This window comes from Emydura macquarii, unplaced genomic scaffold (assembly GCF_026122565.2).
Source record: "Emydura macquarii macquarii isolate MOO-44397 ecotype Brisbane River unplaced genomic scaffold, CSIRO-AGI_Emac_v2 contig_312, whole genome shotgun sequence".
Taxonomy (NCBI): domain Eukaryota; kingdom Metazoa; phylum Chordata; order Testudines; family Chelidae; genus Emydura; species Emydura macquarii.
The window spans coordinates 10860749-10887783 of NW_027130449.1; the positions used below are offsets into that span (position 1 = coordinate 10860749).

General features: G+C 41.5%; 1 protein-coding gene and 1 long non-coding RNA gene across 5 annotated transcripts in view; one reads left to right on the forward strand and one right to left on the reverse strand.

Annotated features, from left to right (window-relative positions):
• Positions 1–26254, forward strand: part of SIK2 (salt inducible kinase 2) — a 95812-nt gene extending 69558 nt beyond the window's left edge. For 2 of the 3 annotated variants that reach the window (XM_067565272.1, XM_067565280.1), the window contains exons 10-15: positions 9555–9783; positions 10890–11174; positions 11350–11513; positions 12715–12828; positions 13807–13898; positions 16311–26254. In XM_067565272.1, the coding sequence (XP_067421373.1) occupies positions 9555–9783; positions 10890–11174; positions 11350–11513; positions 12715–12828; positions 13807–13898; positions 16311–16893 (1467 nt within the window). In that variant the 3' untranslated portion in view covers positions 16894–26254. Of the gene's footprint in view, positions 1–9554; positions 9784–10889; positions 11175–11349; positions 11514–12714; positions 12829–13806; positions 13899–14682; positions 16102–16310 lie in introns of those variants that run through there. The other variant, XM_067565287.1, reaches the window with a different exon arrangement.
• Positions 53–22512, reverse strand: LOC137164416 (uncharacterized). 2 transcript variants are annotated; one of them, XR_010923021.1, is made up of 4 exons: positions 22450–22492; positions 5438–5501; positions 2053–2188; positions 53–1942 (listed from the first exon to the last, which is right to left on the reverse strand). It is a non-coding gene; the product is annotated as an uncharacterized lncRNA (long non-coding RNA). The 2 variants fall into 2 exon arrangements; XR_010923020.1 differs by lacking the exon at positions 5438–5501 and having other exon boundaries at positions 22450–22512.
• Positions 26255–27035: the final 781 nt, after the last annotated feature.

Here is a 27035-nt window from a genome sequence, read left to right on the forward strand (position 1 = left end):
AAACAAACATGTTGGCCTTTCAAGCAGGTCTGTTTCCTAGTGCAGAACCCTGAAGAGCCAAGGTCAGATTCTCAGCTTTTTAAAGGTGGTGTCACTGCTGACTTAAGCAGACCTACCCACATTCATGCAAACTGGCATCTGCCCTGGAGATAGCTGGGCTTAGTGAAAACTCTATATTCTTGAGCTCCATAACCCTCCTTCTCTCTCCAAGTTCCTGTATCTTTGCTCCCTGTTTGCCTCTGAGGCATTTAAAAGCAGAATTTTATTCATCCTATCTGTGTAGGGGGTGACCTGGTGGAGGTGGATTAGTGGTCAGAGGATGGGTAAGCCAGTCAGTGTGCATCATGAATGTCTTTATTGAACATGCTATGTCCACACATGGTATAAATGTGAATGTCACATATACATACCCCTACTACAGGTGTATGAGAAAAAAAAAAAGTTTGAGACAATGATATAGGAATTCATTGTATACCTTTAATAATTTTGTATCCTGGGCCCTTTAAGCTTGCATCTGTGGGTTTTAGTTTTAACATTCAAAGCCCCCTGAATTGCCCTTTAAAAAAAACAAAACAAATCAACCTCCCTAGATATTTTTCCCCTCCTCCCCAAATGTAAAAATTGGCCTGAAACCATTCTCGAGCAGGCGTTGTGTGTATGAAGTTGAAGTAAGTATATTTGTCTCCAGCATCAGAAAGTGTAAAAAGGGGCAAGTGGCTGCTCCTCAAACTTCAATACCCACTTTTGTGCTGAGACCAACACTGGAAACTTTCAGCTGAAAAGGTCATTTTTTTTTCAGAAATGTAAATATTTGAGAACAAGAGATTCTAATGAAGCCTTAACCATGAGCTTGCGGTAGCAGCTAAAGCTATTGGAATTTCACTCTTTCCTGCCTTATGAAATTCAGGAGAATTGGCAGACAAGTACTTCAGTTTAAATATAGTATTTATTAATTGTTTACTATAGTCCATTTCTTGAACAGTAACTAGCCCGTAGGGACATTCATACTGACAGAACGTATTAGCAGACTGCTGTGTCTCAGGGGGATTACAGCTGATCCTCTTCACAAGGCCATTTCTGTAACTAGAAATGGATATAAACTCTGCTCTGGAGACCATCTTAAACTGCAGCCCCAGTTAATGGGTTTTGTTTCCTGCAATCAGCCAAAGATTTTGTGTAGGCTGCCTGTACCTCCACAGGTAAGACTGAACTCTGCTAATAGGATGGGACAGCTCCCTAGCTGTACAAGTGTACACTTACAGTTTAACTCTCTGAAGGGAGCTATGGCTAGGTTGATGTATTTTGCCATCAAATTAGCTGTCTGGGATACTCTGCAGGGAGGCAGAGATATATGAACGGGCAGTATGGAGAAAACTCAGGAGTTTGTCATTGGACTGATTTGTTCAAAAATGTCTTTACTCACATGTAACATTGTCATTCTCACATGTTACCCCATTATAATTCTAACCTTGGCATGGTGTATTCTGCCTGATTCAACCCATGTTTTTTTCCTGCTTGCCATTCTGTAGGATTTCTTATTTGTTGATAGTTAGATATTGACAGTAGGACTTTGAACTTTTTTCACCTCACTGATTTGAATAGCTGTGTGTGGGGTCCCTTTGCAGCAAAAAAAAACTATTGATTCACTTGAAAGCAAATGGCCATCAAATCAAGAGACTTAAAAGAAGCAGCCTTTGAAAATTAAAAATTTCTTCGTCACGCTGCAGGTTTTTTTTTAAATAAATGCAGTTTGAACAGAATAGGCCAGCACATGGAGACTACTTTATATTGTAGAGTGCGCTCACACTGACTTCAAGAACATTGCAACAGCAAGGTATTACAGTCCATGTTCAGAGGTTCTCAAACTATGATCCATGTATCACTGGTGGTCCACAGAGAAACGACTGACCATCTGATGGTGGCTGTCCTCTCATTTTAGCTTCTAAAATACATTACAAGACAGCAAATACGTTAAATACTTTCCATGTAAGAAACTATTATTGTTACAGGGATATTAAACTTTTTTCAAGTGGGAGAAGCAGAGGTTTTTACCTTGAAAAGGCAGAAGTGCCGGAGATGGCACAAAATGCATGACAATGATAGGTGGTCATCTGAAACTTATGTATAGGTCCACAGATAGGAAGGGAGGTGGAGGTGTCTGTGCGGTACTCCTAAGACATGATCCACACTAGGGAAAGAAAAAAAAAATAGAGAGCCGTTGTCTTAAAATATCAGATCCAGAGCTGGTATTTCTTTCTAAATACCAACACATTACTACTACAAGCACAAAATATTTATAGGTGTTCATTTCATAAGAATGCTGGAAGTATTTCCCTAGAGCTACACGACGCAGGCTGCTGTTAGGACCATTGTGATCAATAGCTACCAATAGCTACTGCCTATGCTGAGAAGCTGTTTTCCAAACAAATACTTTTGGCTGTTTGAAAACATTTTGGTTTTCAATATACCAAAGGACACTTCATGTTGTAGATGAACTGTTATGCAATACATTTTCCCTCAAAACATTTAATAAAGAATGATACCACGACCCAAATACCACGTTTTCCATGTTAGAATTTTAGTGGGAGAACCCTGCATCCGGGCTTACAATTCATCAGATTTTGTTTGTGCATAAATGTAGTGCTGATGGAAGTCCAAGGACTAATACCAGTAATGAGCACAAGAAGGAATGACAACTGCAATGCAAACTTCCCCATTACAGCTCTGCCAGTGCATCTCAACCCTGCTACTCCCGTCCTGGCCCCTGATGTTGGTTTGCTAGTTCTGACCTGCAGCAGCCCTGCTCTGCCCATGCCCTTGATAATGGAGGAACTGAATCCCATATGTGAACAGGAGCCAAAACCAGAGGATGTAGTGAACAGAGGGCCCTAACTTATTTCTCTAGACTGCCAGCTTGTTTGGTTTTTTGCATTATCTTATTTTTTTATGGCTGTTTGTCCCATGTGCAGTTGGAAAAGACAAGTGTTCAAGAAGGGCATAGAAAGCCCTTTTCAATATTTAAGTCTTGCTCTATAAGCACTCTTATAACAATGAAGTTTTGCTACTCTTTTCTTTCAACAGATTCAGAAATATATGAAATGATTAGGCAGAAAATTACTTGGTAAAAACCAAACCTTATTCAACAGATCTACTCCTTCTTTAGTCTTGGTCATGTCAGCTGACTTTACTAAAATAAGTCTGCACTGGTTTTGCTATTCTAGCTCTTGCTGCAGCAGCATAGCTAGCTCAGCTAACAGAAGGCAAACTGGATTTGCTTCTGGCTTGGGAAGTGGCAGAATTTTTATTACTTTTGATGATGCGTGAGCTAGGAAAAAACAGCTTAACTCAGATCCCAGACTGAGTGTGCAGGGTTGGGATATAAAATGGCATTTTATTTGTAAAACAGAACAGGTTTGGTAGTCATTGGGAGGAACCTGGTGTTCATCCTGTCATTTTACAGTGCTGCTTCTCATGGCATGGAAATCAGCTGAGTTCAGGAAAAGCTCTCTGGTACCTATTCTTATTCTGTATCTGGCTTGTAACATCAAATCTGATCTATATCTCTAACAAACAAGTGGTCAGAGCATTCCAAGTAATTTGCACTCACCAGTCTGGTACTGGTGTATCCCTGGCTTTGTTCTCTTTCCTGATAACAGCATAGCAAATATTAAATCCTTATTTATTAAGCACTTCGGAAGGAGGAGAAAAATAGGCACCGTCTTGACAGCAGATAGGATGGGGGTATTCAGTTGTTCTCATTCAATTGAGTTAGTCTAATATAATTTAAATGCCCTCTAACTGCTCTTTAAGATACAAGATAGTGTGTGAAACAGTGGATAAAAATAGATTAAAATAAAATTTGGATTTTTAAAATTTTTTTTAATAAACCTGTTTAAAATTAAATTTGAATTCAAAATATGTTAAGACTAAAATGATAATCTTAGAACATTTAAATAAATATGCTGAATCCATGAGCCTCAATCAGATTTTGAGTTAAGGCTGCTTTTCTGTATAAGGAGAGAATCGGGGGGATGTAACTTTTGAGGTCAAGCTTTATAAGTAGGGCACAATAGGTCAAGCTAAGTAACTCAGGAGACTGTCTCGTTTTCAGGAGAATTAGGCAAGTGGGAGCTTTTAGCTCCAGTCACTTTCACTTAGGCAAATTTGAAAGTTTTCCCAGTCTGATTTGAAATAATCAGTTTAATTCATTCACTACAGTTAATCTGTTTAATAAATTGTTTTGTGGTAAATGTGAAACATGTTTTGATAAGAACTTTTAGTATGCAAAACATTTAAGGTAGTTAAGAAAAATAAACTTCATATGCTGCTTTGTGTGTTTAATTAAATTCCAGTTCCCTTCCTAATGCAGCTTGACACAAATCATGAGCAAAAAGTTACTTATTAGTAAATAAGCACTACAACATTCACCATTTTCAAATATACTAAAAACGTACACTAGATAAGAATGTGAAACTAAGGTATAGAATTGCTTAAATAAATGTGTGCAGTTAGTGTACCATCCTAGGTAGCAAAAAGATGCACCAAATCTAGCGTATGGACTATTCAGGTGTAAATCAACATGTTTTAATGGTTACATCCATTAGTGAGAATGCACCTTTCTTTAGAAAATAAAGGAAGTACAAATAGAAACCTTTATTAAAATCAGTGATTTAAATTGAGGCTTTCTTCTTGGTGATTTAAATAGCTGATTTAAATCAATCCACCCTGGGCTGAAGACATTTTAGCTGGCCCTGTTGTAGCTAGAGAGGTAGCCTAGGCTATAGTGAGCTAACATGCAGTCACACTTTTTGCCCATCAAGACAGAGTCACAGGGCCTAGCATTTTGCCTTTTGTGCAGATTTAACTGCTGGAGTTGGCATTAGCAATGCCTCTAGCAAGGCCGCAGGTGTCACTAACACTTTTCTGTTTGCAGGCTCCCATGTGGATGGGAGGCCAAATTATCTGTCACGCACCTGCTAGCCCCTTCCAGAAACCGTGGCAGGAATCCATTGCATCCCTGTATTTGAGAATGCTGACTCCCTAGAAGCCCCCTACTAGCAGTTTAAACTCCAGGGAAGGCACAGAGGCCTAGTCTTTTGATATCTTCTCTTGTGTTTAATAAATAGGAAGTTATGCTAGTTACACTGTATAGCCAGCATAATTCCAGTGTGTAGGGGGAACATCTGCACTGTGCTAATGCTGCTTAGCTTAGGACCATGTGCAAAGTTCTTATTCAAGTTTATAGCAATGCAAAGAAAACAAACAGCAATGACCTGCCCCATATTATTGTAAAAATGACTAGCTGAGACAATTTCTTATCAACCAGAAGCAATGCAAGCTCTGCAGCATGGTGTTGGCATCTTATTTGTTCTTGTTCTGTTAATGTCACAAAAGTACATTGTCAGTATTAAACAGCACCAGTGGGAAGTGTGCGTACCTTCTCAAAATTCAGCCGCCCACTAGACTCTTCAGTCAGGACTGGTGAGGGACACGAGCAGTTCCTGTATTAACACAACCTATGAAATCCAAGTCACTGGCGAGTGTAGTTAGTGCTGTGCACTGCTATGCCAGAAAATAGTCCAGTCTCAGTCCTTGGGTCAGCCGTGCTCACAACTTGGTGGCTTGCAGGAATGGTGTGAAGGAGAGTACAGAAATAACCCTGGCCTGGCACCAAGCTGCCTGTTCAAGTGGGTTTTAAAACGGTTTGGCAATGTTACACAGAAAGCTGGAGAGAGTTTAATGATAGGGAAGTTTAAGAATTAAATTCCAAAAGTTAGCAGGAAGTGTCTAGAATAAAACTGAATCCAAATTACTCTAGGTAAAGCCTGAATGCATTCTTCCCCTTCCAAGTTTATCCATAGAAATATCTATCATTTAGCAACCTGTAGCTGTGGAGGTGGACAACTTCAGCTGGCCAGGGGTATCACCCCAAAACATGACTCAGCTTTTACCCAAGCAGAACTTGACAAACTAGAGAATTTCAGTTTTACCCTGAAGTCTCCTTTCCATGAGTCCACAGAAGTTAAGTTCCAGCTCAAACCACCAGGCAAAGTCATTTCTCATCTGGTTGGCTTTGTGGATCCTCCACCTGGGCATAGCTGAATGCCTGCCCTTTCCCTGTTTCTGGTTCCTAGCTGGCTTGGCAGAGGGGCTCCCGACTCTAACCCTTATCCAGGTATAGACTTTACATTCCCAGATGAAAGACTAGAAAGCAAAATACACAGAGATGTGTGGACTCTTGGCCCAAAGAGCTCAGCAGGTAACTAATTATGAAGTTAATCTGATGAGACTAAATTCCATAGAGAACTCTACACCGTTTTGTACAATTGCAACTACGTATGTCTGGGGATTAATGAAGAGCAGAAAAGTAATTCTCATCATCTGGCTGGAGGGACTGGAAATGCAAATACAGGAGAGAGGAAAACTCAAGAGCAGAGTACCTCTCAGACTCCAGGCAGTGGGAAGAAGGCTCCCTTTGAAGGGTGTGGAGAAGATTTACAACACTATACATGATAAAGGCAAAAGTGTAATATTAAATGTTCAGTATTAGACCAGAATAGAGGATTACATTATTTCTCCTATAACCTTCTTAAACCAATAATGAGGAAATGTTATCAGCTGATCCATGAAATGTCAAACCCAAGGATGCCTCTTCATTCTTTCATCTGTTTTCCAGACATCCCTACTGAGCTACACTTGACAACTATACCCTAGCCAGCTTAGACATCAGAACAATGGCAAACAATTTATTGGGAGCCACATCTGAATGGTAGACATCCAAGAGCCTTAGGGCTTGTCTACATGGTGCATTAGTCTACACTAGAGAGGTGTGAATTCTAGAATGCACTACTTGTGGACCCTGCTGGAGTGTTCCCCAGTGTGCATTAAAAGTTCCCTAGTGTGCATTATTGTTGTACTGTTTTGAAACAGAACTACATTAGATGGCTTGAAGGGGTATGTGTGTGGGGGGGTGGCACTTGGAGGTGGTCTTCATGTCATACTGGACATCTTTCCAGGGTGGATTGAGTTAAATCATCCTGCACTCAAGGCAGGACCAAGTAATAATTAGACCATTCCTGACAGGTGTTTGTCATTGGAGATTTTTAACAGATGGGACAGATTCCACAACCTCTTTAGGCAATTTGTTTTAATGCTTAACTACTCTCACAGTTGGGAAGCTTTCTTCATGTCCAGCCTAAACCTCCCTTGCTGCAATTTAAGCCCATTGCTTCTTATCCCATCCTCAGAGGTCAAGGAGAGCAGTTTTTCACCCGTCTTCTTGTAACAATCTTAGGTACTTAGAAACTTATGTCACCACTCAGTCTTCTGTTCTCCAGACTGAACAAACCCATTTTTTTCAATTTTTCCTCCTAGGTCATGTTTTTTAGACCTTTAATAATGTATGTTGCTCTCCTCTGGCCTTTCTCCAATTTGTCCACTTTGTTCCTAAAACGTGGCACCCAAAACTGCACACTATACTATATTCCGGTTGAGGCCTTATCAGAATGGAGTAGAGTAGAATTACTTCTTGTCTTGCTTCCATCCCAGAATGACCTTTGCTTTTTCTGCAAGTGTTCCACTGTGGACTCATATTTAGCTTGTGATCCACTCTAACCCCAGATCACTTTCTGCAGTATTCCTTCCTAGGTAATCATTTCCCATTTCATATGAGTGTGCCATCAATTGTTCCTTCCTAAAATGATTTAAAATAAATAATTGTAAAATTGATTTTAAATTAACAAAAAATTATTTAAATTTCAATTGAAAAATTAATTTTTATCTTGAATTGCATCTGTTTTATTTTCTTGAAGAAAGGTAGTTTCTCATTGGTTAGTAACCATTAAAACTGTTTGATTTACAACTAAATATAACCTTTATCCTAAATTTGGTATTTCTTGCTAACCAGAAAGATATACTATATTTCTACACATTTATTTAAGCAGTTACAGTTTAAAAAAAAATCTGAATAAATGTTAATTCTATTTTATCATCTTAGGAAACCGTTAGACATTTCTTATTTACTAGATATCTCATTTTTTACACATGACTTGTGTCAAGCAGTATTTGGATAGAAGTTGGAATTAATTTAAGAATGTACAAAAAGCAGGTTAGAATTATTAGTTAAATAAAAATCTTACATGTGCTGGATACATAAGAAATAAGTATCAAAATTCCATTTAAAAATGTACTGTTTTATTAAACAAAGGAAGTGTCTGTAGTTAACTGAACTAAATGTTTCTGGTCATCATGTCCGTCAAAATTTTAGTTCTAATATCTCATCCTTCATTTTTATTAATAGGTTGGAAGAAAAAACATTCTTGATTTTTCAGCTCCCAATTGGTTTCTCAACTTTGAATGAGCTAGTAATTGAACTTGAATTAGTTAATTAAACAAACGAAAAAAATTCTCTGCACCTGCAGAAGAGGCTACTTGCTGTCAAAAGCTGGTTTAGCACTTCAACAAACTCTGCTTCCAAGGGCTGAGCCAGTGACTTCCACCATTTCAGTGGTTTGACTTTCTTCAAAACTTCAGCCGCAGATGTGCTATTTAATATTTAATTTTAATTATAATTATAGTAAATTTAGTCCTTAACATAGGTTGTCCATTTCAGTTTTAATTTTAAATAGGTTTATTTTGAAAAGCAAAATTTGTCATTAAATTTTTAAAAATTCATTTAAATAAAATGGGAGGGGGAGTGTTTGTTTTTAAAACACTGATTTTTATCCACCCCAATCTTGCCAGAAGAAAAAGTAGCAGCCCAGGCCAGTCTTGCAATGGGAAGCTGCTTATAGCTTCTAGGGTACTTTATGCAGTATTTAAAAAAAACAGTATTCTGTCTCTAAAGTACCAGCCACAGTATGGTTGGAACACAGGCTCCAGTGAGTAGCTCATCTTTTTTTCTATTCACTATTAACAAATCAGATAATTTTACATTGAGCAATTTGATGCTGTTCATTTTCACTTGCAAGTCCCAGACATCCCCACCTCAGCTAGCAGACAAGATAAGAGGAATGGACCTTTAATGCAAATGACCAGTTCTAGGCATGAACCAAGGAAGGGCATGTTTGCTGATTCTTTGACATAGCACTTAGGAGAATGTGTTGTTTTGCAGCTTTACAGGGACAGCGCAGAATTAAATATTGCAAACTTGGTCTTACATACGCTTCTTGTCCATGTTAAACAATGGGCAGACTCAAGAGAACAAAAATCAAATGTTTCATCAATATTTTGGCTAAGCCTGAAGCAGATTTCATGAGTTAAACTCCTGACAAGAGTAAGTAGTCTGGAAACGAAATAGACTTTAAACTAGAGAGATTCCAACAGTAACCTAAGAAACAAGGGGACCAATGATTCTACCCTTGGAATCTCATTTTGGAACTCTGAACTGGTCTGATTTAAATCAATAGATTAGAGGAGTTCACGGACGACACTGAATAGTCAAGCTGCCTTGAGTCTGTCTGCATCTCACAATATAGGGCAGAGTTCTGATTCTTCATGGAGTCTCTCGACTAGTAAATAAATGCTGTCTTTCTTCCTCTCCCTATGGCATTTAGGTAAATGGCTGCTTGCTGGATCCCGTGCCCCCTATGGTGATGAGGAAAGGATGCCAGTCACTGCCTACCAGTATGATGGAAACTTCTATTGATGAGGGGATAGAGACAGAAGGCGACTCAGAAGACGACCCTGCGCAAGCATTTGCAGCCCTCCAAGCAACCCGCTGTGGGAAAAGACGTCACACTCTGGCAGAAGTGACCAATCAGCTGGTCATGATGCCAGGCACAGGTACATAAATAATAGAGGTCTCCACAGAAGTTTAATGTAGACTTTAAGAGCCCAGTTTATTACATGCTGGATTAAGAACACGGTCTTGATTTCATGTCAATTAAATTAGTGACTATCAAGAGAAGCAGCTTCTTGTTTATTGTTTGTTACTTAATATAGAGGCAGATATGAAGACAAGGGAGCAAATTCACAGCTGGCCTACGCCAGCACAACCACATCCAATCCCATGGCAATGTAGAAATGGTCGAGGGTGGCAGGCAACTTAAATTTGTTACATTTTTGGCATAATTAACCATTCCAACACATTCGATTCCCAGGTGATATTTGGGCCTGGCAAGAAACACTAGTTTGTCTGGCAGCGCAGAGCCAATGAGGTGATGCAGCCAGGCCAAGTTGGGCTATGATCTTGTCATCTCCCAAGTTAAACAGAATCTAGACAGTACTTGAATGGGAAATTCCTCAAGAAAAACAGTGTGGTGAAGGAAGCAGGATTGGTGACTTAATAGCATTCTACCAGAGTCAATACTGATCTGATGTCTTAGTGCAAGGCTAAAGTGCTCAGCTGTTGTCTTTTAGCGATTGTTAGAACCAAGTTCATAACCACATGTAACCATGCAAGACTGCACTGCATTTTTGCAAGAGTTCAAACGTTGACTCCCACTATCCTGGCTGGATCCCAGTTGGGATAATTCTATTCTGTCTCCCTAAATTCTCACTGCAGTTTACTTGGATGTGGAGTGCTTCATGATCCTAGTAATTATGTACTGTACCTGTCCACTGCTACTGTGCTTCACCCCTGGGGTAGATGAAGTGATACTTAGTTTGTAAAGGGCTTTGGGAGATTTCTAGAAAAGGGCAGTATCTTCACCAGCCAAGCCATTTAACTTGTTATACCCTCAACATTAGTATTGAAACCAATGGTGTGACCCCATTCCAGTGCTAGAGGTATTACATAACTGTTTATAAAGATCGCATTTTTATTACCCTTCTTCCAAGCCAGTCACTGGAGACAGTGCTGGCAAGAATGGCTTGAACTTGTGGCACTTCCTTTGTTTTGCTATATGACTGCACTTTCCATTTAATCTGACTTTTATTATTTCTCAAAGGGAAAGTCTTCTCCTTAGATGAGAATCCATCTTTGGGCAGCATTGACTCAGAATATGATATGGGATCTATTCAGAGGGATCTGAACTTCCTCGAGGATACTCCTTCCCTGAAGGAAATGGTGCTGGCCCATCAGCCAGCACCCAGAATGACACCCCCTTTCATAGGCCTGAGACCTGCCAATCCAGCCATGCAGGCACTGACCTCCCAAAAACGAGAGGCCCACAACCGTTCCCCTGTCAGTTTCCGAGAGGGGCGCAGAGCATCTGACACATCCCTCACACAAGGTAACTGTTTCACTGTTGTCATGAGAAGTTCTACAAAACCTAGTACCATGTGTGCTTTAACCCTGCTTTAGTGGTGAAATATGACTGAGATGGGCTCTGCCAGAGTTCACATTGCTATGCAAACTGAATAGCAATAGCTTCTCTTCTGATGTTGTTCTGTTTGACTTTCGTACAGGAATTGTAGCATTTAGACAGCACCTTCAGAATCTGGCACGAACCAAAGGAATCCTGGAACTGAATAAAGCCCAGCTGCTATATGAACAGATAGGATCAGAAGAAGAGCCCAGCCTAACGTCAACTGCTCCCCACTTGCAGAATCTCATAAACAGCCCCCCTCAGGTGTGTTAAGCACTGATACTATGTTTGATTGTGTACAAGCCAAAACAGAAATAGCCCCTTCCTCAAGGAGCTGATGTTCTAAGACAGATGAAGAGGAGAGGAGATACACAGGGAGATCTAGAAGAGATGTTAATTTATAGCTTAAATTTTTTCCTCTCCCTGTCACTTGTGTAATGGAGGGTAGAGCAGGTATTGAGCTTTTGTGGGTTAGTGTTTGCCAGCCTGGTGGAACCAGTGAGATGGTATTCTTGGCTTTTCAGAGCCAAGCATCAATTATTCATTTCAGTCTAAAGGATGTTTTAGTTCCATATAGAGCCAAATTCTGCTCTGCCACAGTGGAGTTATTGTGCTCTAACACAACTGATCTCCCCATCATTTTAAATGTGGTTGGTGATACCTCAGTTGGCCAGTTTTGGCCTGTTGCCAGGCAAAATCTAGTTGCTCCCATTTACCCTTATTTACCTGTTTGTAAACAAACAGGAGGCAGGCAGCAAATGTAAAGAAGCATTTTCCATCTTCCTTGTTGGGCCCACCTGCTCAGGGAAATAATCAGCCTGGGTAGTCGATAGAACCTATTGCGGAAGGCTCTAGATAAGACTGCTAACTTTGAAGCACTGATAATCCCACGGTTTTCTCACACTTCATTGTGAAATTTAAGTTCCACTCCCTACTTTCTGAAAACCAGAACGTCACTATGTTCAGAAGAACGCGTGTGACATTGCAGAGCTCATGGAGCTGTTGTGGTGCCAACCCGTGAATCATTCCCTCTCAGCCACATCAGCAGCTATCCTGCCTGTTGGAGACACCCACTGTGTGTAGATCTTTTTAACTCCTCTCAAAAACCTTTTGTATTTGTTTTAAAACTGTGAGGAGAAGGCTGGGCAAGTAAACAATTCACAGGGTCAGGGTCACTGTGTCCTGGTGCCGCTGGGATCTGAGGACAAATGAGTCAGAAAATACCTTGCATTTTTCCAGGTTAGTCAGGTGAGTCCTTTTGTATTACGTGGCACAGAGGAAATCTAAACAATCATTTTGTTGCTTAAGTGAGCAGTGAATCCTGCACACCAAGTGGCACTAGAGCCCCAGTCGCTGCATCTATGGAGATCTGTGTAAGCATCTCCCTAAAAGGTTTAAGCAGAAAATGTAGTGTCTGTCTGGAGGAAATAGTGTCCTTTTTCATAGTCTTGTCTTCTCTTGCCAGGAGGAAGCTTCTCAGCAGCAGGAGACTGTATCTGCCTTCCCTAATGGTGTGCATCCCCAGTTGTTATCCCGACGGCAGAGTTTAGAAACACAGTACTTGCAACACAGACTACAGGTATGGTGCCTCCCTCCACAGCGTCAAGCCAGTCATTGATACTACACACTACTCTGGCTCCTGAATTATTATTTTCAATGAGAAAAATCAGTGGATAACTAGTAAAGCAACAAAACATCAAGTTACACCTATCTTTCTTGTGTAACATGGTTGGTTCCTTTGATTGCTGCAGCTACTGCTGCTGGTTTTCCACTTTCTTAGCCAGTCACTTATGTGCTAATTAGAGGCAACTATGAGTAACAGGAGTTCAGTAACAGTTCTTGGTAGCTCCTTGTGGTTGCATTACTTTAAAGGAAATGTACCAAGATCTGGTCTGGGAAGTGATCTGAGGAGCCTTTTTCCATCTCAGTTTAACATTTCTCTTCATTTTTACTGGTTTCCTTTTAAGAACACAAACTCTGCAAATTCTTCCAGCTTGTGTAATAATTCCCACAAGTCAAACCACAGTGAATGTTTTAAATCAATTAGAGAGTACCAGTTAGTACATACTCATGTAGAAACAGACCAATGTTTTCAAGTGTGCTCTAGTTCAGAGCGGTTCACATTATTTTGGGTATCCAACTTGAATGCCATTGGGCTTAATTTTTTAGAGTACAGATTACCTGCAGCTACTATTGGCTTCAGTTACAGTTGTGGGTGATTACTTAGACTGAAGCTGTTTGGGGCAAATGCTGTCTGACTTACATATGTAGACAGTGCCTAGCACAATAGGGTCCAGATCTCTGATTGGGGCCTCTAGGCGCTGCCAGTAACTGGTGCTGCTGCACAGCTAGATATCAAGTTGGACATCCAAAACGTGCACATCCACTTTTGAAAAATGCTGCCCACAATCTCAAACCCTCACATTGTGATATGTGAAACAAGTATTTCCCCAGCTGAGACTTTATGGGACAGTTCAGTCTCTCCTGGACTCATCCATTAAAGACAGTGCATTTCATTTCACATTTCAATTCTATCATCTTTTGGTACTTGTTGCAGAAACCCAGCCTGTTGTCAAAAGCCCCGAATACCTGCCAGCTGTACTGCAAAGAACTGCCCCGAAGCCTGGAACAGCAGTTACAGGAGCATAGGTGAGAAGGTTCACAATCTGGGTAGATGACTCATTTGCACACAACTTCCTCTCAGGAGTAACAGGAGAATTGGGACAATCCCTGCGTCCGTTCAGGAACAGAGATTCTTGGACAGGCAAACTATTAAAAAACTGCAAGAACACAGCTCCTAATGGAAAAGAAAGGTCCCTGCCATGTGGGTATGGATCTCTGTGTTGAGAACTAGTGGGGACATGTGCCTGTACTTCACTGATAACACTGCTCTTGGTATATCTGATACTAATAAGACCCTTCATTATCAGTATTTACTGCTTTTTGCTGAAAAATTCCTAGGTTTTATTCAGGTTTTGCTAATTTCATCCAAATTTAGGTTTTTCAGGACCGATGAATTAATGGCTATGGGGGGCCATGCTGAAGGGCTGGTAGGGTGGAGGGATTGATACTCAGGGTGCAGCCTTCTGCTTTCCTCCAGACCTCAGCCCTAGAGTGTGGGGAGAGCGAGACTGGCAGGGAGTCGGGTCCCGGCAGCCAGGACCACCTGACCACTGCAGTAAAGGAGCATAAAGTTTGATTCTGCATAGTGGTGTGTGTGTTCTTAGGTTTCTTTGCTGTGCAGAGGTTCTCTATGAATTGGGGGCAGTACTCAGAGCTATCCTTTTCCTATACTTCTGTGTTCATGATTTCCCAGTGAAGGTTTCTGTACCATGTATTGCAATATTTATGGTAACTCAGAACACAGATGGTGTGTCTCACCACTTGGAATCCTTAGTCATTTGGGTATTTCCTGCCTTTTTTCCATGACCAGATAATTTTCCCACAAAGAACATGAGGAATTCCTGTATATCAGGCTTTTAAAGACATCGGAAAGGACAGTCAATTTAGAAATGACACTTTACCTGTTGTAACATCTAAGATTACTACAACAGTTGTGATTGGAAGAGAAATCTTTGCTCCTCCCCTCCTTCCCCCACCTTTTCGTTTTGTAATCCCTTTCACTGTTTGTTTTGTATATTTAAATTGCTAGGCTGATGGGCAGTTGGAGAAAATTGATACAAAAGCAAAAAAGCAAGCATATACAAAGGACTATATAAGAGCTAAACCTAGCTCTGGTTGCTGTGTGAAAGAACCACATAGTTTAAGGTCAGAAGGGGTCTGGCCCCACAGCCAGAATTAGACCAAAGCATTACAGCCCTTAGGAGATTAAACTGTTGTGTGCACAGGCAGCAAATAGGAAGGATGGGGATGCAGCAGTGTGTCCAAGGGAATGGCAGGGAATTGATTTAGTGAGACATATCCAGATAAGCCACATTGACATGAGGGGGAAATATTTAAAATAAATTAAATGTGCTTGTAATACCACAAACACTGGTAGAGGGACTTGGACAGATGGAGGTCATGAAACCTTCACTTGCCTTCTTGAAATGGATGTTGTCCCTTTAGAGCTGCAGTCTGATGTCACGAATGACTGTAGAGTTGAGGGGCAACTGCTTGAGGGCTAGGGCTGACAGCCATTGAGAATATTATTTTGCTACAAAGCAACTTCATGTGCTTTTTCACGTCTTAAATAAAGAAAAGAGGGTTGTAAGGAAATATAAACTACCTAACTAGGTGAGCTGGGAACAGTCTTGTCTGGATACCTCCTTTCCTTGATGCTGTAGAGACTAGCCAGGAGAGGACTTCATATTTCTGGATGCCCTGCAAATTGGCTGACTGGAGATCCCACTTTTGTGGTATCCCCGGAATCTGCCAAAGGTAGCTATGAAACAAAAGTCCTTGTGTTGAGTTCTTCCTGTTCATCAGATGTGAAGAGCACGGGTGTTTGTTAAAATCCAGCGGGAAGATGCAGGTCATAAATAGGAATACAGTGGAACATCCCTAATTTGCCTTGGTAGCTGGGGAGACTCAGTGTCAGTTGCTGAGTTCTGCAATTTAGCAAGTAGCAAACAAAAAAGCCACATATATGCATTTTTGGTTGAGGTTGGGGTTTTTATTAACCAATGAGAATTTATGATCAGCACCCTTACTGTTTTTGTGGGGGTGAAGTGAGGGCTTTTAAAATAAATTATCCCTGCTGCATCACATAATGCACAAGCATAGTGAAGTTTTAATTTTTTAGGATAATATTTCATCGTCCACTAGAATAGGTTCTATAATGTTAGCAGTGACACACCTCACTGCATTGTGTCTGCATTTGCACCTTTGCTAAGAAGCAGGGAGAGACCCATTGTGCGTGCAGATTAGCAAAGTGACAATTAGCATGGTTCAGTTGTAAATGAAACCCAACTACCAGTTCGGGGATTGGCTTTGTCAAAGGTTATGGAACCAGCATACTTGTCACCCTTCTCTGCTATGGCTGTTAGTGTCTAGCAGACAGTCTCACATAAATAATATTTCAAAGGTTAAAAATAATTCCTGTTCATGTCCTTGATTCAGGCTGCATCAGAAGAGACTCTTCCTCCAGAAGCAGTCCCAGCTGCAGGCTTATTTTAACCAGATGCAAATAGCCGAAAGCTCATACCCAAGGTCAAGTCAATTGCCACTTCCATGCCAGGAGGAGCAGCAGCAGCAACCACCACAGTTCAGCCTGGCACAGCCCCTGAGCCCTGTAATGGAGCCTTCCTCAGAACAAATGCAATATGATCCTTTTCTTAGCCAGTATCAGAAACTACAGCTGGAGTCATTGCCGCCATCACAGATCCACAGCTCACCTCGGTTGCCATCACAGATTCATGTGCAACAGCAGCCACCACCACAGCCCTTACAATATTCCTATCAGACTTGTGAATTGCCAGTCATCACCTCTTCTGAGCCAGACTACCCAAACCAGTGCCAGTATTCCATGAACTCAGCCCAGCAGAGTAGTGTAGCATCACCTGACAACCAGAGGAGCTCAGCACCTCATGAGTCTCAGTCCAGCTATGAGGCATTAACCCTTTCAGAGTTGCCTGGACTTTTTGATTGTGAAATGATGGAGACTGTCGACCCCCAACATAGTGGCTTTGTCTTGGTGAATTAACCAAGTGATCTGCAGTGTTAACTTCAGAATGGAAGAGAGGTGAAGTGAAGGAAAAGCATATGAATTTTCATTTTTGGTCCAACCCTAAAATTCATGGCTTATTTTCCAACCCTTGACCCTACTGGGGGATATAAAAGCCACCTGACTGGTACTAGCAGGGGATGGCTAAAAGCTACGTAGCCACTAGTTCATTCTGTCAATACCACGTCACAAAGCTGGTGGCAAGGGCTGGAGATGGATAGTGCAATTTGGTCAAACAAAGAACCAGTTTGCAGAGAAAATCACAGGCCTAGTTTTAACAGCAAGGAAAAGGCCCTTCTAAAAACTGGAAATTCTACTAGCATCCATCCAGTACCAGGCGAAACCAGTTACAGATCCATAAAAGAAAGGAGAATGAATGTGTGATGCATTATACTTCTTGGCAATAAAAGCAATATATTTTTCATTGGAAGTCAAAGACTTGGGTAACCTGAAGGTAAATCAAGAACTCTTGAAACTTTAGTGCATGGTGGTTGTAAAGGAAAGTTGCACTTTGGCATTGCAATGCTGGTTCTAAGCTACTGATGTTAAATTAGTCCACAGTAAGTCTGAGGACACCAGGTGTTTCTCCAACAGACTCTACATCCTCCTGCTAGCAACAGAATTTCCCCAAACTTGCCAAAAAACTTCTAATTGCCCACTTGGGAAGTTTCTGGATCTTTGACAAAATGATACATTGACCTAGTCAAGAGAGCGAGGTCTGCCATGGGCACTGCAGTGTTTTTAGAGGCCTTGGGATGGGGTGCAGAATACTCCAAAGAAAAAGGATCAGTTGAGAGATGTGGAACTACCAAGAAATACCAAGAGGAGGTCTACAACTGCAGCAAGTGGTCAGCCAATCAACCCTTTTTGCAGACAGCCTCTTGTGGAGGCCTCTGCCTCGAAGCGGCTCTGGGCACTGGAGAGGATACAGCTGTCCTGTCGCTTTTTAAAAAATAACTATTTTGAATTTACAGTATGCGTTGCTGGTGGTTTATTAAGCTTTGTATATTTGGACAATTATTTAGGGTTTTAGAACTTAAGGACAATGAGCTTAAAAACCCATGTGAAGTGATAGTGCTGTGCCTTTTTGGGTTCTTTATCAGATTATATGCTTTTTTCTGAAGAAAGTAGACAATACCCCATTTATATTCATGCTAAAGCCAAAGTCAACTTCAGAGCATGTGTTCCACCATGTGGAATACAATGTAACTTCCTTAGTGTTTTGGTTGCTCATATATATATATATATATATGAAATGTTAAAATTATTACAGCAATATTTAGTGTCAAGAACTGTTGCTATATTAACCATTTCAACAGATACTCACTTTGAGCAAGCACTTGAGTCTCCACACCCTTGCAGTTCACAAAATGCCAGACAGCAGCTGGGTTTTGGATCCACAGAAAGTACATGGTTAATCCCTGTAATTTGGGCTTTGTCTCCAGTGTTTGAAATACTGTGGGACACTATTAAAGGAGAACTGTGTATTTCTAAAAAGTACCCCCTAGTTGGAGAGGTTAGCTCTCTTTGAGCAGATGGGCACACTAAGCACAACACAGGTTCTTTAAAGCACAAAGGACAGCAGAAAAGCAGGTACTGCTTATGAAAAAACACCTTTGTTGTCTGGAAGGTTTCCCTTTGCATTAAATTCAAAGTGAGGAAAGAGGCTAAATATGCTAATAGCTCCATCTGTATCCATCACCACACAGTCGTCAACACTGCACCTGTGACTTTGCTCTCAAACCAAAGTCTTGTTGCAAATTCCCAACCCCACCAAATCAGGGAGGGGGATGTCATTTTACACTGGCCCACGGGCAAGTTCTCCAATCACTGTATAAAGTACCAAAGCATTGAACTAAGTTGTTGGTAGCAGAAGAGGGAATTCCTGATTGACTGGTGTTTCTCATCAGATTTCTTGACTCTTCAACTAATTTCCTCTCATAAATCTCAGTTATGAAAGAGCAGACTGCAGAACTCTTTTTTTTCCCCCTTCACCAGAGAGAATGAGCAGCCAGCACACAGAGCAATAATGCAGTATTTACATGGCAAAGGTAAAAATCTAGTGACTGCATATCAGTCAGCTTTAAACAAGAAAAAGTTCAACACTGCTGCCAGCAATAGCCTTATTTCCTAGTATGCTAAAATCTGACATGTTTATACAGCATATTGTGTAATATTGGTCACTAATTCATTTATAGTGCAGTCAGGGCTTGGTATTTACTACACAGTGATTCTAAAGCCATTGCTTTTTGAAATCCCATGTTAATCTAAAGCATGGATTCCCAGCCTAGAGGTTATGGCTAGATGGCCATGAGGTCCACTAATGATTTTCTGTTGTAATGTGGGCTCCTGATCTGGGGGAGATTGAGAACCACTGATCTAAAGACTGTTTTAAGGTGACTTAATGCCCTATTGCATAGGAACTTTTATAGTGGCATTAAACATCTTCAAAGAACAGCCCCTAGGTCTTAAGAAACTAGTAGAGAGCAGGGAACTGGCAACAACACTGCCGTGGAACAAAGGGCCAGCCCAGTAGAGTCAGCACCTCAGCAGGGCAGGTGACAAACATGTATGTGTGAGGAGTGGGCCCCCGAACATGAAGCAAACATTTGTAGAAATATGAAGTCAAGCTGAGTACTCAGAGCTGCACAAGGGAGAAGCGAGAAGAGGATATGGAAATGTCTCCATAGCATGAAAAATAAATTGAGGCCCAATCCTGCACAGGGGAGTTGGTTACAAAACATAGCTGCCCATTTTCTGAACTATTTCCACAACAAACCCTACAACCTAAGCTCTAACTTATCAGCAGTACGCTGACATGGATCAGGACTCGGGCACAGATCAAACCACAACAATAATTCTGTTCTCTTTCTCAACTTATTTTAGTAATTTCTTTACCAGAGGGTCCCAGCTAGTCTAAGCTGTTGAGTTTGACAGTGCAAGTATCTAGGGAGCTAAAGAGTTTTGAATGTTATGAACATGAAGTAGGTTAAGAGGATTCTCCCTCAACTAACAACCTATTTAACATTTCATGTAATTTTCTTTAGAATAAAAAATTTCTAATGCCACAATAGAGTATCTCCTGGGCACCACTTGTAGTCATGCTACTTTGAAGTGGCTGCTTTTGTTCAAGTCTGTTGTGTCTTACATTAGAGCATTGTGTATAGTACTGTATAGTTAAGTATTACCTTTATTATCTTGTATTACAGACTCCTTTGAAGAGACTTTGGTGAGATGTATATGGGGTAAAAATTTCATATGGAGAAAAGTGCAATATGTGTGTGTGGTACGTTCTTTAATGTATTTTTTTAAGGAGTTAGAGGGTTTAGACTTTGCTTTGGGATAAATGCACTAGTTTTGTGAGCTCCAGTTTGGCAAGTTCATCTGTAGTATTTACATGCAACTGGTATACTGGACTCTAAAGCAATTGCAGTGTATTAATACAAAATAAAGAGTATGTACATTTCATTTTCAAATCTTTAGTGAGCTAAAATGGCATCTAAAATTGTTCTACACAATAAGCTTATCAACCACCATGATAGCATTACCTTGAAGTTATTCCAATGGCAGGCTGCAACTGAGACACAGAGATACAAGTAATGAAAAATTAGCATGTTATTACCAGGGTTAGGTTCTCTGGACTGTCTTTTTCAAGGTGATGCAGAACTCAGTTTAGTTCATATAACTGACATCAGAAGACAAAGATGAAGAAAGAAAATGTATGCCTCATATGATAGCTCCATTTCTGTATTACATGCAACCCATTTAGCATGCCCTGATCTCAAAAATCACCTGTTCGCAACACAGGCAACATTTACTTAATGCATCAGGATCACTGGCCTACGGTGTAGATAATTTTGAATAAGGAAAGTAATTCTTCAAAACCAGTTTTTCATATAACAGAAGACTAAAACCATAGGTAATTTCTAAGGTATTCAGGGAACACTGATCCTTAAATCCAAATGACTTGAAAGCAGCAGTTTAGTGCAGGTTACCTGATGGTAGTTCCTATACTTTGTGATAAAAACTCTTCCATCTCACACAATGTTGAGCACCAGAAGAGACTGGGTATGGCCATAGATGTTTGCCACTATAATTGACAGGTCACCTGGCCCAAACGCTACCCTCCCAAAGCCATTGTAAAAGAAGAATCATTTGGTTTTGATCAGGAAAAGAATTCAATGTTAAAGCTAATTGAGAAATGGAAAAACAATTTCACATCAGTTATTTGTGTTTAGCAGGGCTTGAAATTGAAAATTCACTATTTTTCAAAACAAATTGTTCTGAGTTTCATTCCCCCCGAATGCAATAAAATGAATAGTGTCATGGGACATTTTCTTTTTTTCACTTTTTAAAACCATCTCAATTTTGGAAAAATCTACAAGATGAGCAAAGCATTTCATTTTGTGTGTGTGTCATTTTCAATCTTCCAAAGTTGAGAACATTTAGAAAATTAAAAGGTGGAGGGAGGAATAAAACTCAACTCCATTCATTCTTTTGCATTTGGTGGCACAAGAAGAACTAAAGCACCAAAGTTACAATGACTTTTCATTTAAAAAAATGAATCAAATGACATTTTCCTGTGAAAATGTTGGTTGTTTATGAAACTCCATTTTCTGTGCAGGAAAGCTTTCTGGGTGGAAAATTCTGAGTTGCTCTACCATAGTGGATACAGTGATTGAGAATTGGCTCTGGACTGTTTTCCCTGGAAGGCTGTACCTATTAAATATATAGGTTTAGAAACAGTTAAATCCATGCAGCCCTCTAGCATGGATGAGATTATACTGGTGTAAAAAGTGGCTATAATGTAACTCCTTCCCATACATATACAGGAATAAATTATACAGTAGAACACCAACTCCAAAGGGCTTCTGATTTAAGTGTTCTAAACCAATGTAGTTAAATCAGTACAAAAGCATGCATAGATTGTCAAATCCCAACTAGCTCAGTTGTAACCCACCCTTGCTATTTGGGGTATTACAGCAAGTCTATTTCTCAGTCCAATTCCAAAGAGTCAGTGCAAAGGACAATTTCCCCCCTTGTAGTGGGGAGTTTCAGATGCTCTGACTGTATCTGTTCTGGGGATTAAGTAGAGGACTGCACCCTGCAGAGGTATTAATCCCACACCTTTTACCAGCATTACAGTCACTTGCAATCACTAAGAGAAATATCACTAAAATCCACAAGTTAAGAACGAATGACAAAAGGAGACTCCCAGTTACAATTTCTGGGGTCTGTCTGCAGAAGCAGCAGCACCTGTTCCATCTAAAGTTGGGTATTAAAATTGAAGTCCTTGTTCATATTTTTCTTCCTTATCACAAAATATATTTGGTTTACTTGAAGCTGCAGGCTGTGGTAGCTTTTTTTTCTTTCTAAAAGTGAGAGGAAAAACTAGAGAAAGACACTTGAGGGATAAACACAGTTTAGTTTTGATCTTGCCAGTTACTTTTCCTGAGCCTTTTGTACTAATGTTGTGTATGACAGGAGAACTATGGCTTAATAAACTAAATCTAGAAGTTTTTCTTAAAACCTTACCTTGCAGTTGGATTAACCTCAAAAGATGCTTTTTTTTCTAGTGTGACTAGAACTGATTCCCTAGGGCTAAGGAAGGCTGTGTGTTGCTGCTTTTATAGGGTGCACCTGGCAGGTCTCATGGTTCCGCCCTGATAGGGGGAGGGACTATAAAAAGGAATCATGGCAGCCTGCTGAGCACATAGAGAAGGAAACTTAAACACACATAGAGAGGGAAAACTTTATAAAAAGCAATAGATACAGAGGGACAGCTAGCTATAGAGACAGACTACTAGGGTAAGGAAAATATACAGATAAATGGGTTCTTAATGAGGGAGCTGTTACTAATCTGCCTTCTTATAGTGCTAAATAGAACAAGAGACTATCCTGGATTCTAGTTAGCTGGGAGGAGGATCACAGTAGAGAAAAAGTTGAGACCTACTGGGTTAGGATCTTTTATTTAACTCTTCTAACTCTCCAATAACCACAATGATATTCTCTTGCAAACTTCAGATCAGTTTAGCATCATGTTTTGAAAGGTTCTTTTTTAACCTGGTTGGGGCTATTAAATTCCTACTTACATTGAGCAAGATTTACTAGGGGAGCACAACCTGAATTAGAAAAACCCTGCCCCACCCAGACCTGACTGCTCCTCTAAGGGCTGTGTCAGGACAGCACCTGTAAGGAGTGGTGCACAGGTGTCAGTGAGGGCCCCACTCAGCCCTGATTTGCTTGTCTGTGGTGTGTGTGTGTGAGACCACAAAGAACTGCAAGCTCTGCAGCAAAGTATGGGTGTGCAGTGAGATGTGAAGTTAGCATTTTGAGTCAGTTTTGGTTTCTTACAGCTAACTGCCAGATAAACCTTTTTGCATTCCTACTCCTAGAAATAACAAGGCAGAGATTAGAGCAGTGAGAGAAGGGATGGTTTTTTAGTAAATATTTATCCCACACCATGTGGCCCATGATACACTGGACATACAGCACTGACAGCTGCATCCCCAAAACCAACTTGTTTCAGCCTCCTTCAACCCCCCCCACCCCCAACACTTCACCCTAGCAGGAAAGCACCACAATTGAGTTACAATGCTGTGTGAGAAGGGTAAAAGTTGTGGGATTGCCTGAGTTGCCCTTTGCCTGAAATGTGAGTGGAAGTGTGGGCCAGAATTCAGAGTGAATCAGGCAATAGGAAAATGAGGTGATGGGCAGCTCAGCTCCCTGGACAAGACGTTCTTAAATCTAGTTTTCACAGTCCCTACTTCCTGTTTGCAAACAATCTTCCTATAAAAAAGCAGGAGGTGATGACCCCAGCCCCTGGCTTGCTGGTACGTGGTGGGGGCTGGCTGTGTTCTGCAGCCTCCTTCCCTTGGCCTTCTTACATCCATAGCAGTACATGGTCATGCTGCCTGAGGTATTGCAAGGATTAATGAGGGTGGGTTGTAGTCCGCAGCAGTGACTAAGTCATGTGAGACTCAACCAGGCCATCTCAAATCAAGTATCAATAGAACCTTTACACCACCTCCGGCCAGCGTGAGTTCCAAAGTGCTGCACAGGAAGGGCTACTTGCTCCACCTCTAGCGCAGGTGCCTTAGTTATCATGATGCAAATCAGAGGCTGGAGTAACACTTCTTCAAATGGCCGCCTGTTGCTTTCCCTGATGACATTTATATCAGTCTCAGAACATTCCAGGGCTAGAAGCAAGTACTGTGGGGCCCATTAGATAGCAAGGCCAATCTCCCCCCTTTCAGTTGTATAAGCTGCTGGCTTTAGATCAGGACGTAGACGTTAAACTAGGCGCTGTAGTATTTCCCACCCTGGCCCTCAGGCCCATGCCACTTGGTTTTTCGCAAAGTCCCTGGCCCTCAGGTAATGGAGCAGGATGCCGTTGAGGCCGGTGCACAGCGCAGGCCGTTTAAGGCATCGCTATCCTCACCCTGTATGCACAGGCTGCAGAGGGGAGGGTTGCAGTGTTGCTGATTGGGTTTTTTTAATAATCTAATTTGAGCAATTAATTGGGCATGCTCTAAGTTAGAAACTGGCTGACTCTGAGCTGGCATTGTCTCGGCCACTCACCTCCTCCAACGCGCTAATTTTCCCTTTGACTAGACAGTTCCCAAGGTGTTTGAATCCAGACGCTATTCAAGCTAAGCTTGTAAAATGCTTCTCCCTGGAGCCTTTGTTGGGAATGGAGTGAGAGAGAACAGACAGGTGGTTGGTTGGTGGGGGAAGAGTATAAGGAAAGTCATCCCGGGGAAGACAGAACTGAATGAACCACCAGTGGGAGACACAAGGCAAAGAAGTCAGGGACTCACGAGTGACATTGACAGTCCCAAAGGGCAACCTTCTCACTTACAGCTTTCCAAAAACTTTCTTGCAAAGGCCTGTCCTGCAGAGTGGCTAGGGGAAGAGGCGTGCAAATTTGGAGCCATACGGCACAGGAACATAGAACATGCATAGAAATTTGGAGCCATACGGCATAGAACATGCATAGGACTGGACTGCAGAGGAAAGGTAAAACTGTGACAGCAGCAGCTGCTATTCACGTCAGTCCTTGCTGAGAACATTAGCCCAAACCGAGGCCATGCACCTCCCGTCCCATCTGGCGCAAGGTGATGGCATGTTACTGTCCAAGAAAACACCAGCACCTATTCTTTATAAGTCTCTATCAAAACCCCAGACCAAACAAGGCTGCACAAGAGTGTTCCAAAAATGTAAGCTGATTTTTAAAAGCAAGTATTAAAAGTATCCTCTTTGCCCCTTAGATGTGTTGACAGTGCCGCTGGATGAAATTAATGCTGCGTGGTGTTGCTGCGTGCCTGCTAGTAGCACTGCATGTACTTTATCTGGGGCTATGTTTAATCAAACGAAGGCAAGGCCATTTGTAAAACCGCAGAAGAGCTGGTTAATGCCCAAATCCCATGGCACAGGGAGAGGGGAAGGCGGCTCCCCTGGTACCTTTTCTGTCTGCAGTCAGGGCTCAAGTTGGTAGGGTGACAGAGTAGTGGTACTTGCCCAGGCTCTGCCCCTAGGGATACCATTTGATGGATTGTGCAGTTGTCAGGAATATGATCGTGCAGGCCCTGCCAGGCTCATCAGGCTGGGCTTTCCTTCATAGGCGTTCAGATACATCCTTGGGCAGGGCAAGATTAAGGCACAGACGTGTGCCTGGGGCCCAGCTCTCAGCCAGGAGAATCTAAACTCTCCTCTCAATATACCTGTGTTTCTAGCCCTCATGCTGCTGAAGACAAATGTGAACCGAGTGTAACCCCAGCAGTGATTGCTGCAGGCTGCATCCAGCAAGGGGAGGGTCAGCAACACATGGAGCCAGGCAAACAGCAGCCTGGGCTCCCAGCCAGAGCATGCTGCACTGTTGAAGAATGTGGAGGGGGGTGACTGGACGGCCATTGGACTTTGAGGGATTGGCTCCCCTTTGGGGCTCAGATGTCCCTTCAGGCTCTGCTTCTCCCCTCTGGCCTTCTGTTTCCAAAGGTCAGCAGGAGAAGAGAGCAAGGTGGCAGTACCGCCCAAGCCCCACACTCACTGCACCAACAGGAGAGGTCACTCACAGGAGAGCGTGCAGATCGGCACAACGTGGGCCTCGCTCTTCCTCCCCCCCGGGCTTTGACAGAAAGCAGCGAAAGTTGAGCATGGTGACACTTAAAGCATCATCACGGGGCATGGCGTTAACACTATCAAGACAAGCAGGGCAGCCCTCTCTCCTGAAAGCTATTGCTTCAGTCTGTCTGGAAACTTTACCCTCAGTTCACGCCTTTAAGGTTTTTTTCCTAACCAAAACAGCTAGAGCCGGACCTTTTTGGTTTTTTTTTTTTTTTTTTTTTTTTAATAAAAGCTGAGATTCTGGAGCTTGTGACAACAGCCCAATTTGAGCCTTGTCTGCAATAAAAAGACAGTGAAATTGCACATAGGGGATACAGAGGTAGTTTCCTTTAATCTTAGGAGGAGTTTACTCTGTGAAAAGCTATTCAGGAGAGCCAGCAATTCTTGTAGCAGATCTTATCTTTATTTTGAAATGTGGGTGTCTCCCAATTCTTGAATTTTCTGTGTCTTGAGCAAGATGAGTCAATACAATATCCCTAACGTGAAGAATGTGTCTCCTGTATTGCTGTCACTCAGTGTTAGGAAGATGTTTAAATATGGTGGTTGAATAAGAAATCTTTGTACCAAAAGGTAATTTAATGGGGTAATTTTGTGTAAGGAAAATGTCATAATATGGTTTTATGTAACAGTCTCTGTTGAATTGACTTAACAGCAAATAAAGACTACAGTGTTTTGATAAGAATCCATGTGGTGTTCGTTTGTAGAGAAGGTGCAAAATGAGACACATTGTGAAAAACTAATGGGTGGTTTATTCCCAAAATTATCAAAAATGGGCATTTACTTATCTGAGAATTATATGCTGAGCTCTGAAAAGGTTAGTCCCACTTGGGTAGCTAGCAAATGCTTCACTGCTTGTATCCTAGAGGCTACCAAGGAGAGAGAGAGCTCAGAATGTGCAACCATTGACGTCAATAGGATAAATAATACTGTATATTGAAACCACCTGAGTACGGAGCCCCGCTAAACACATATGGCAGCAAAGATCTCTGGGAAGC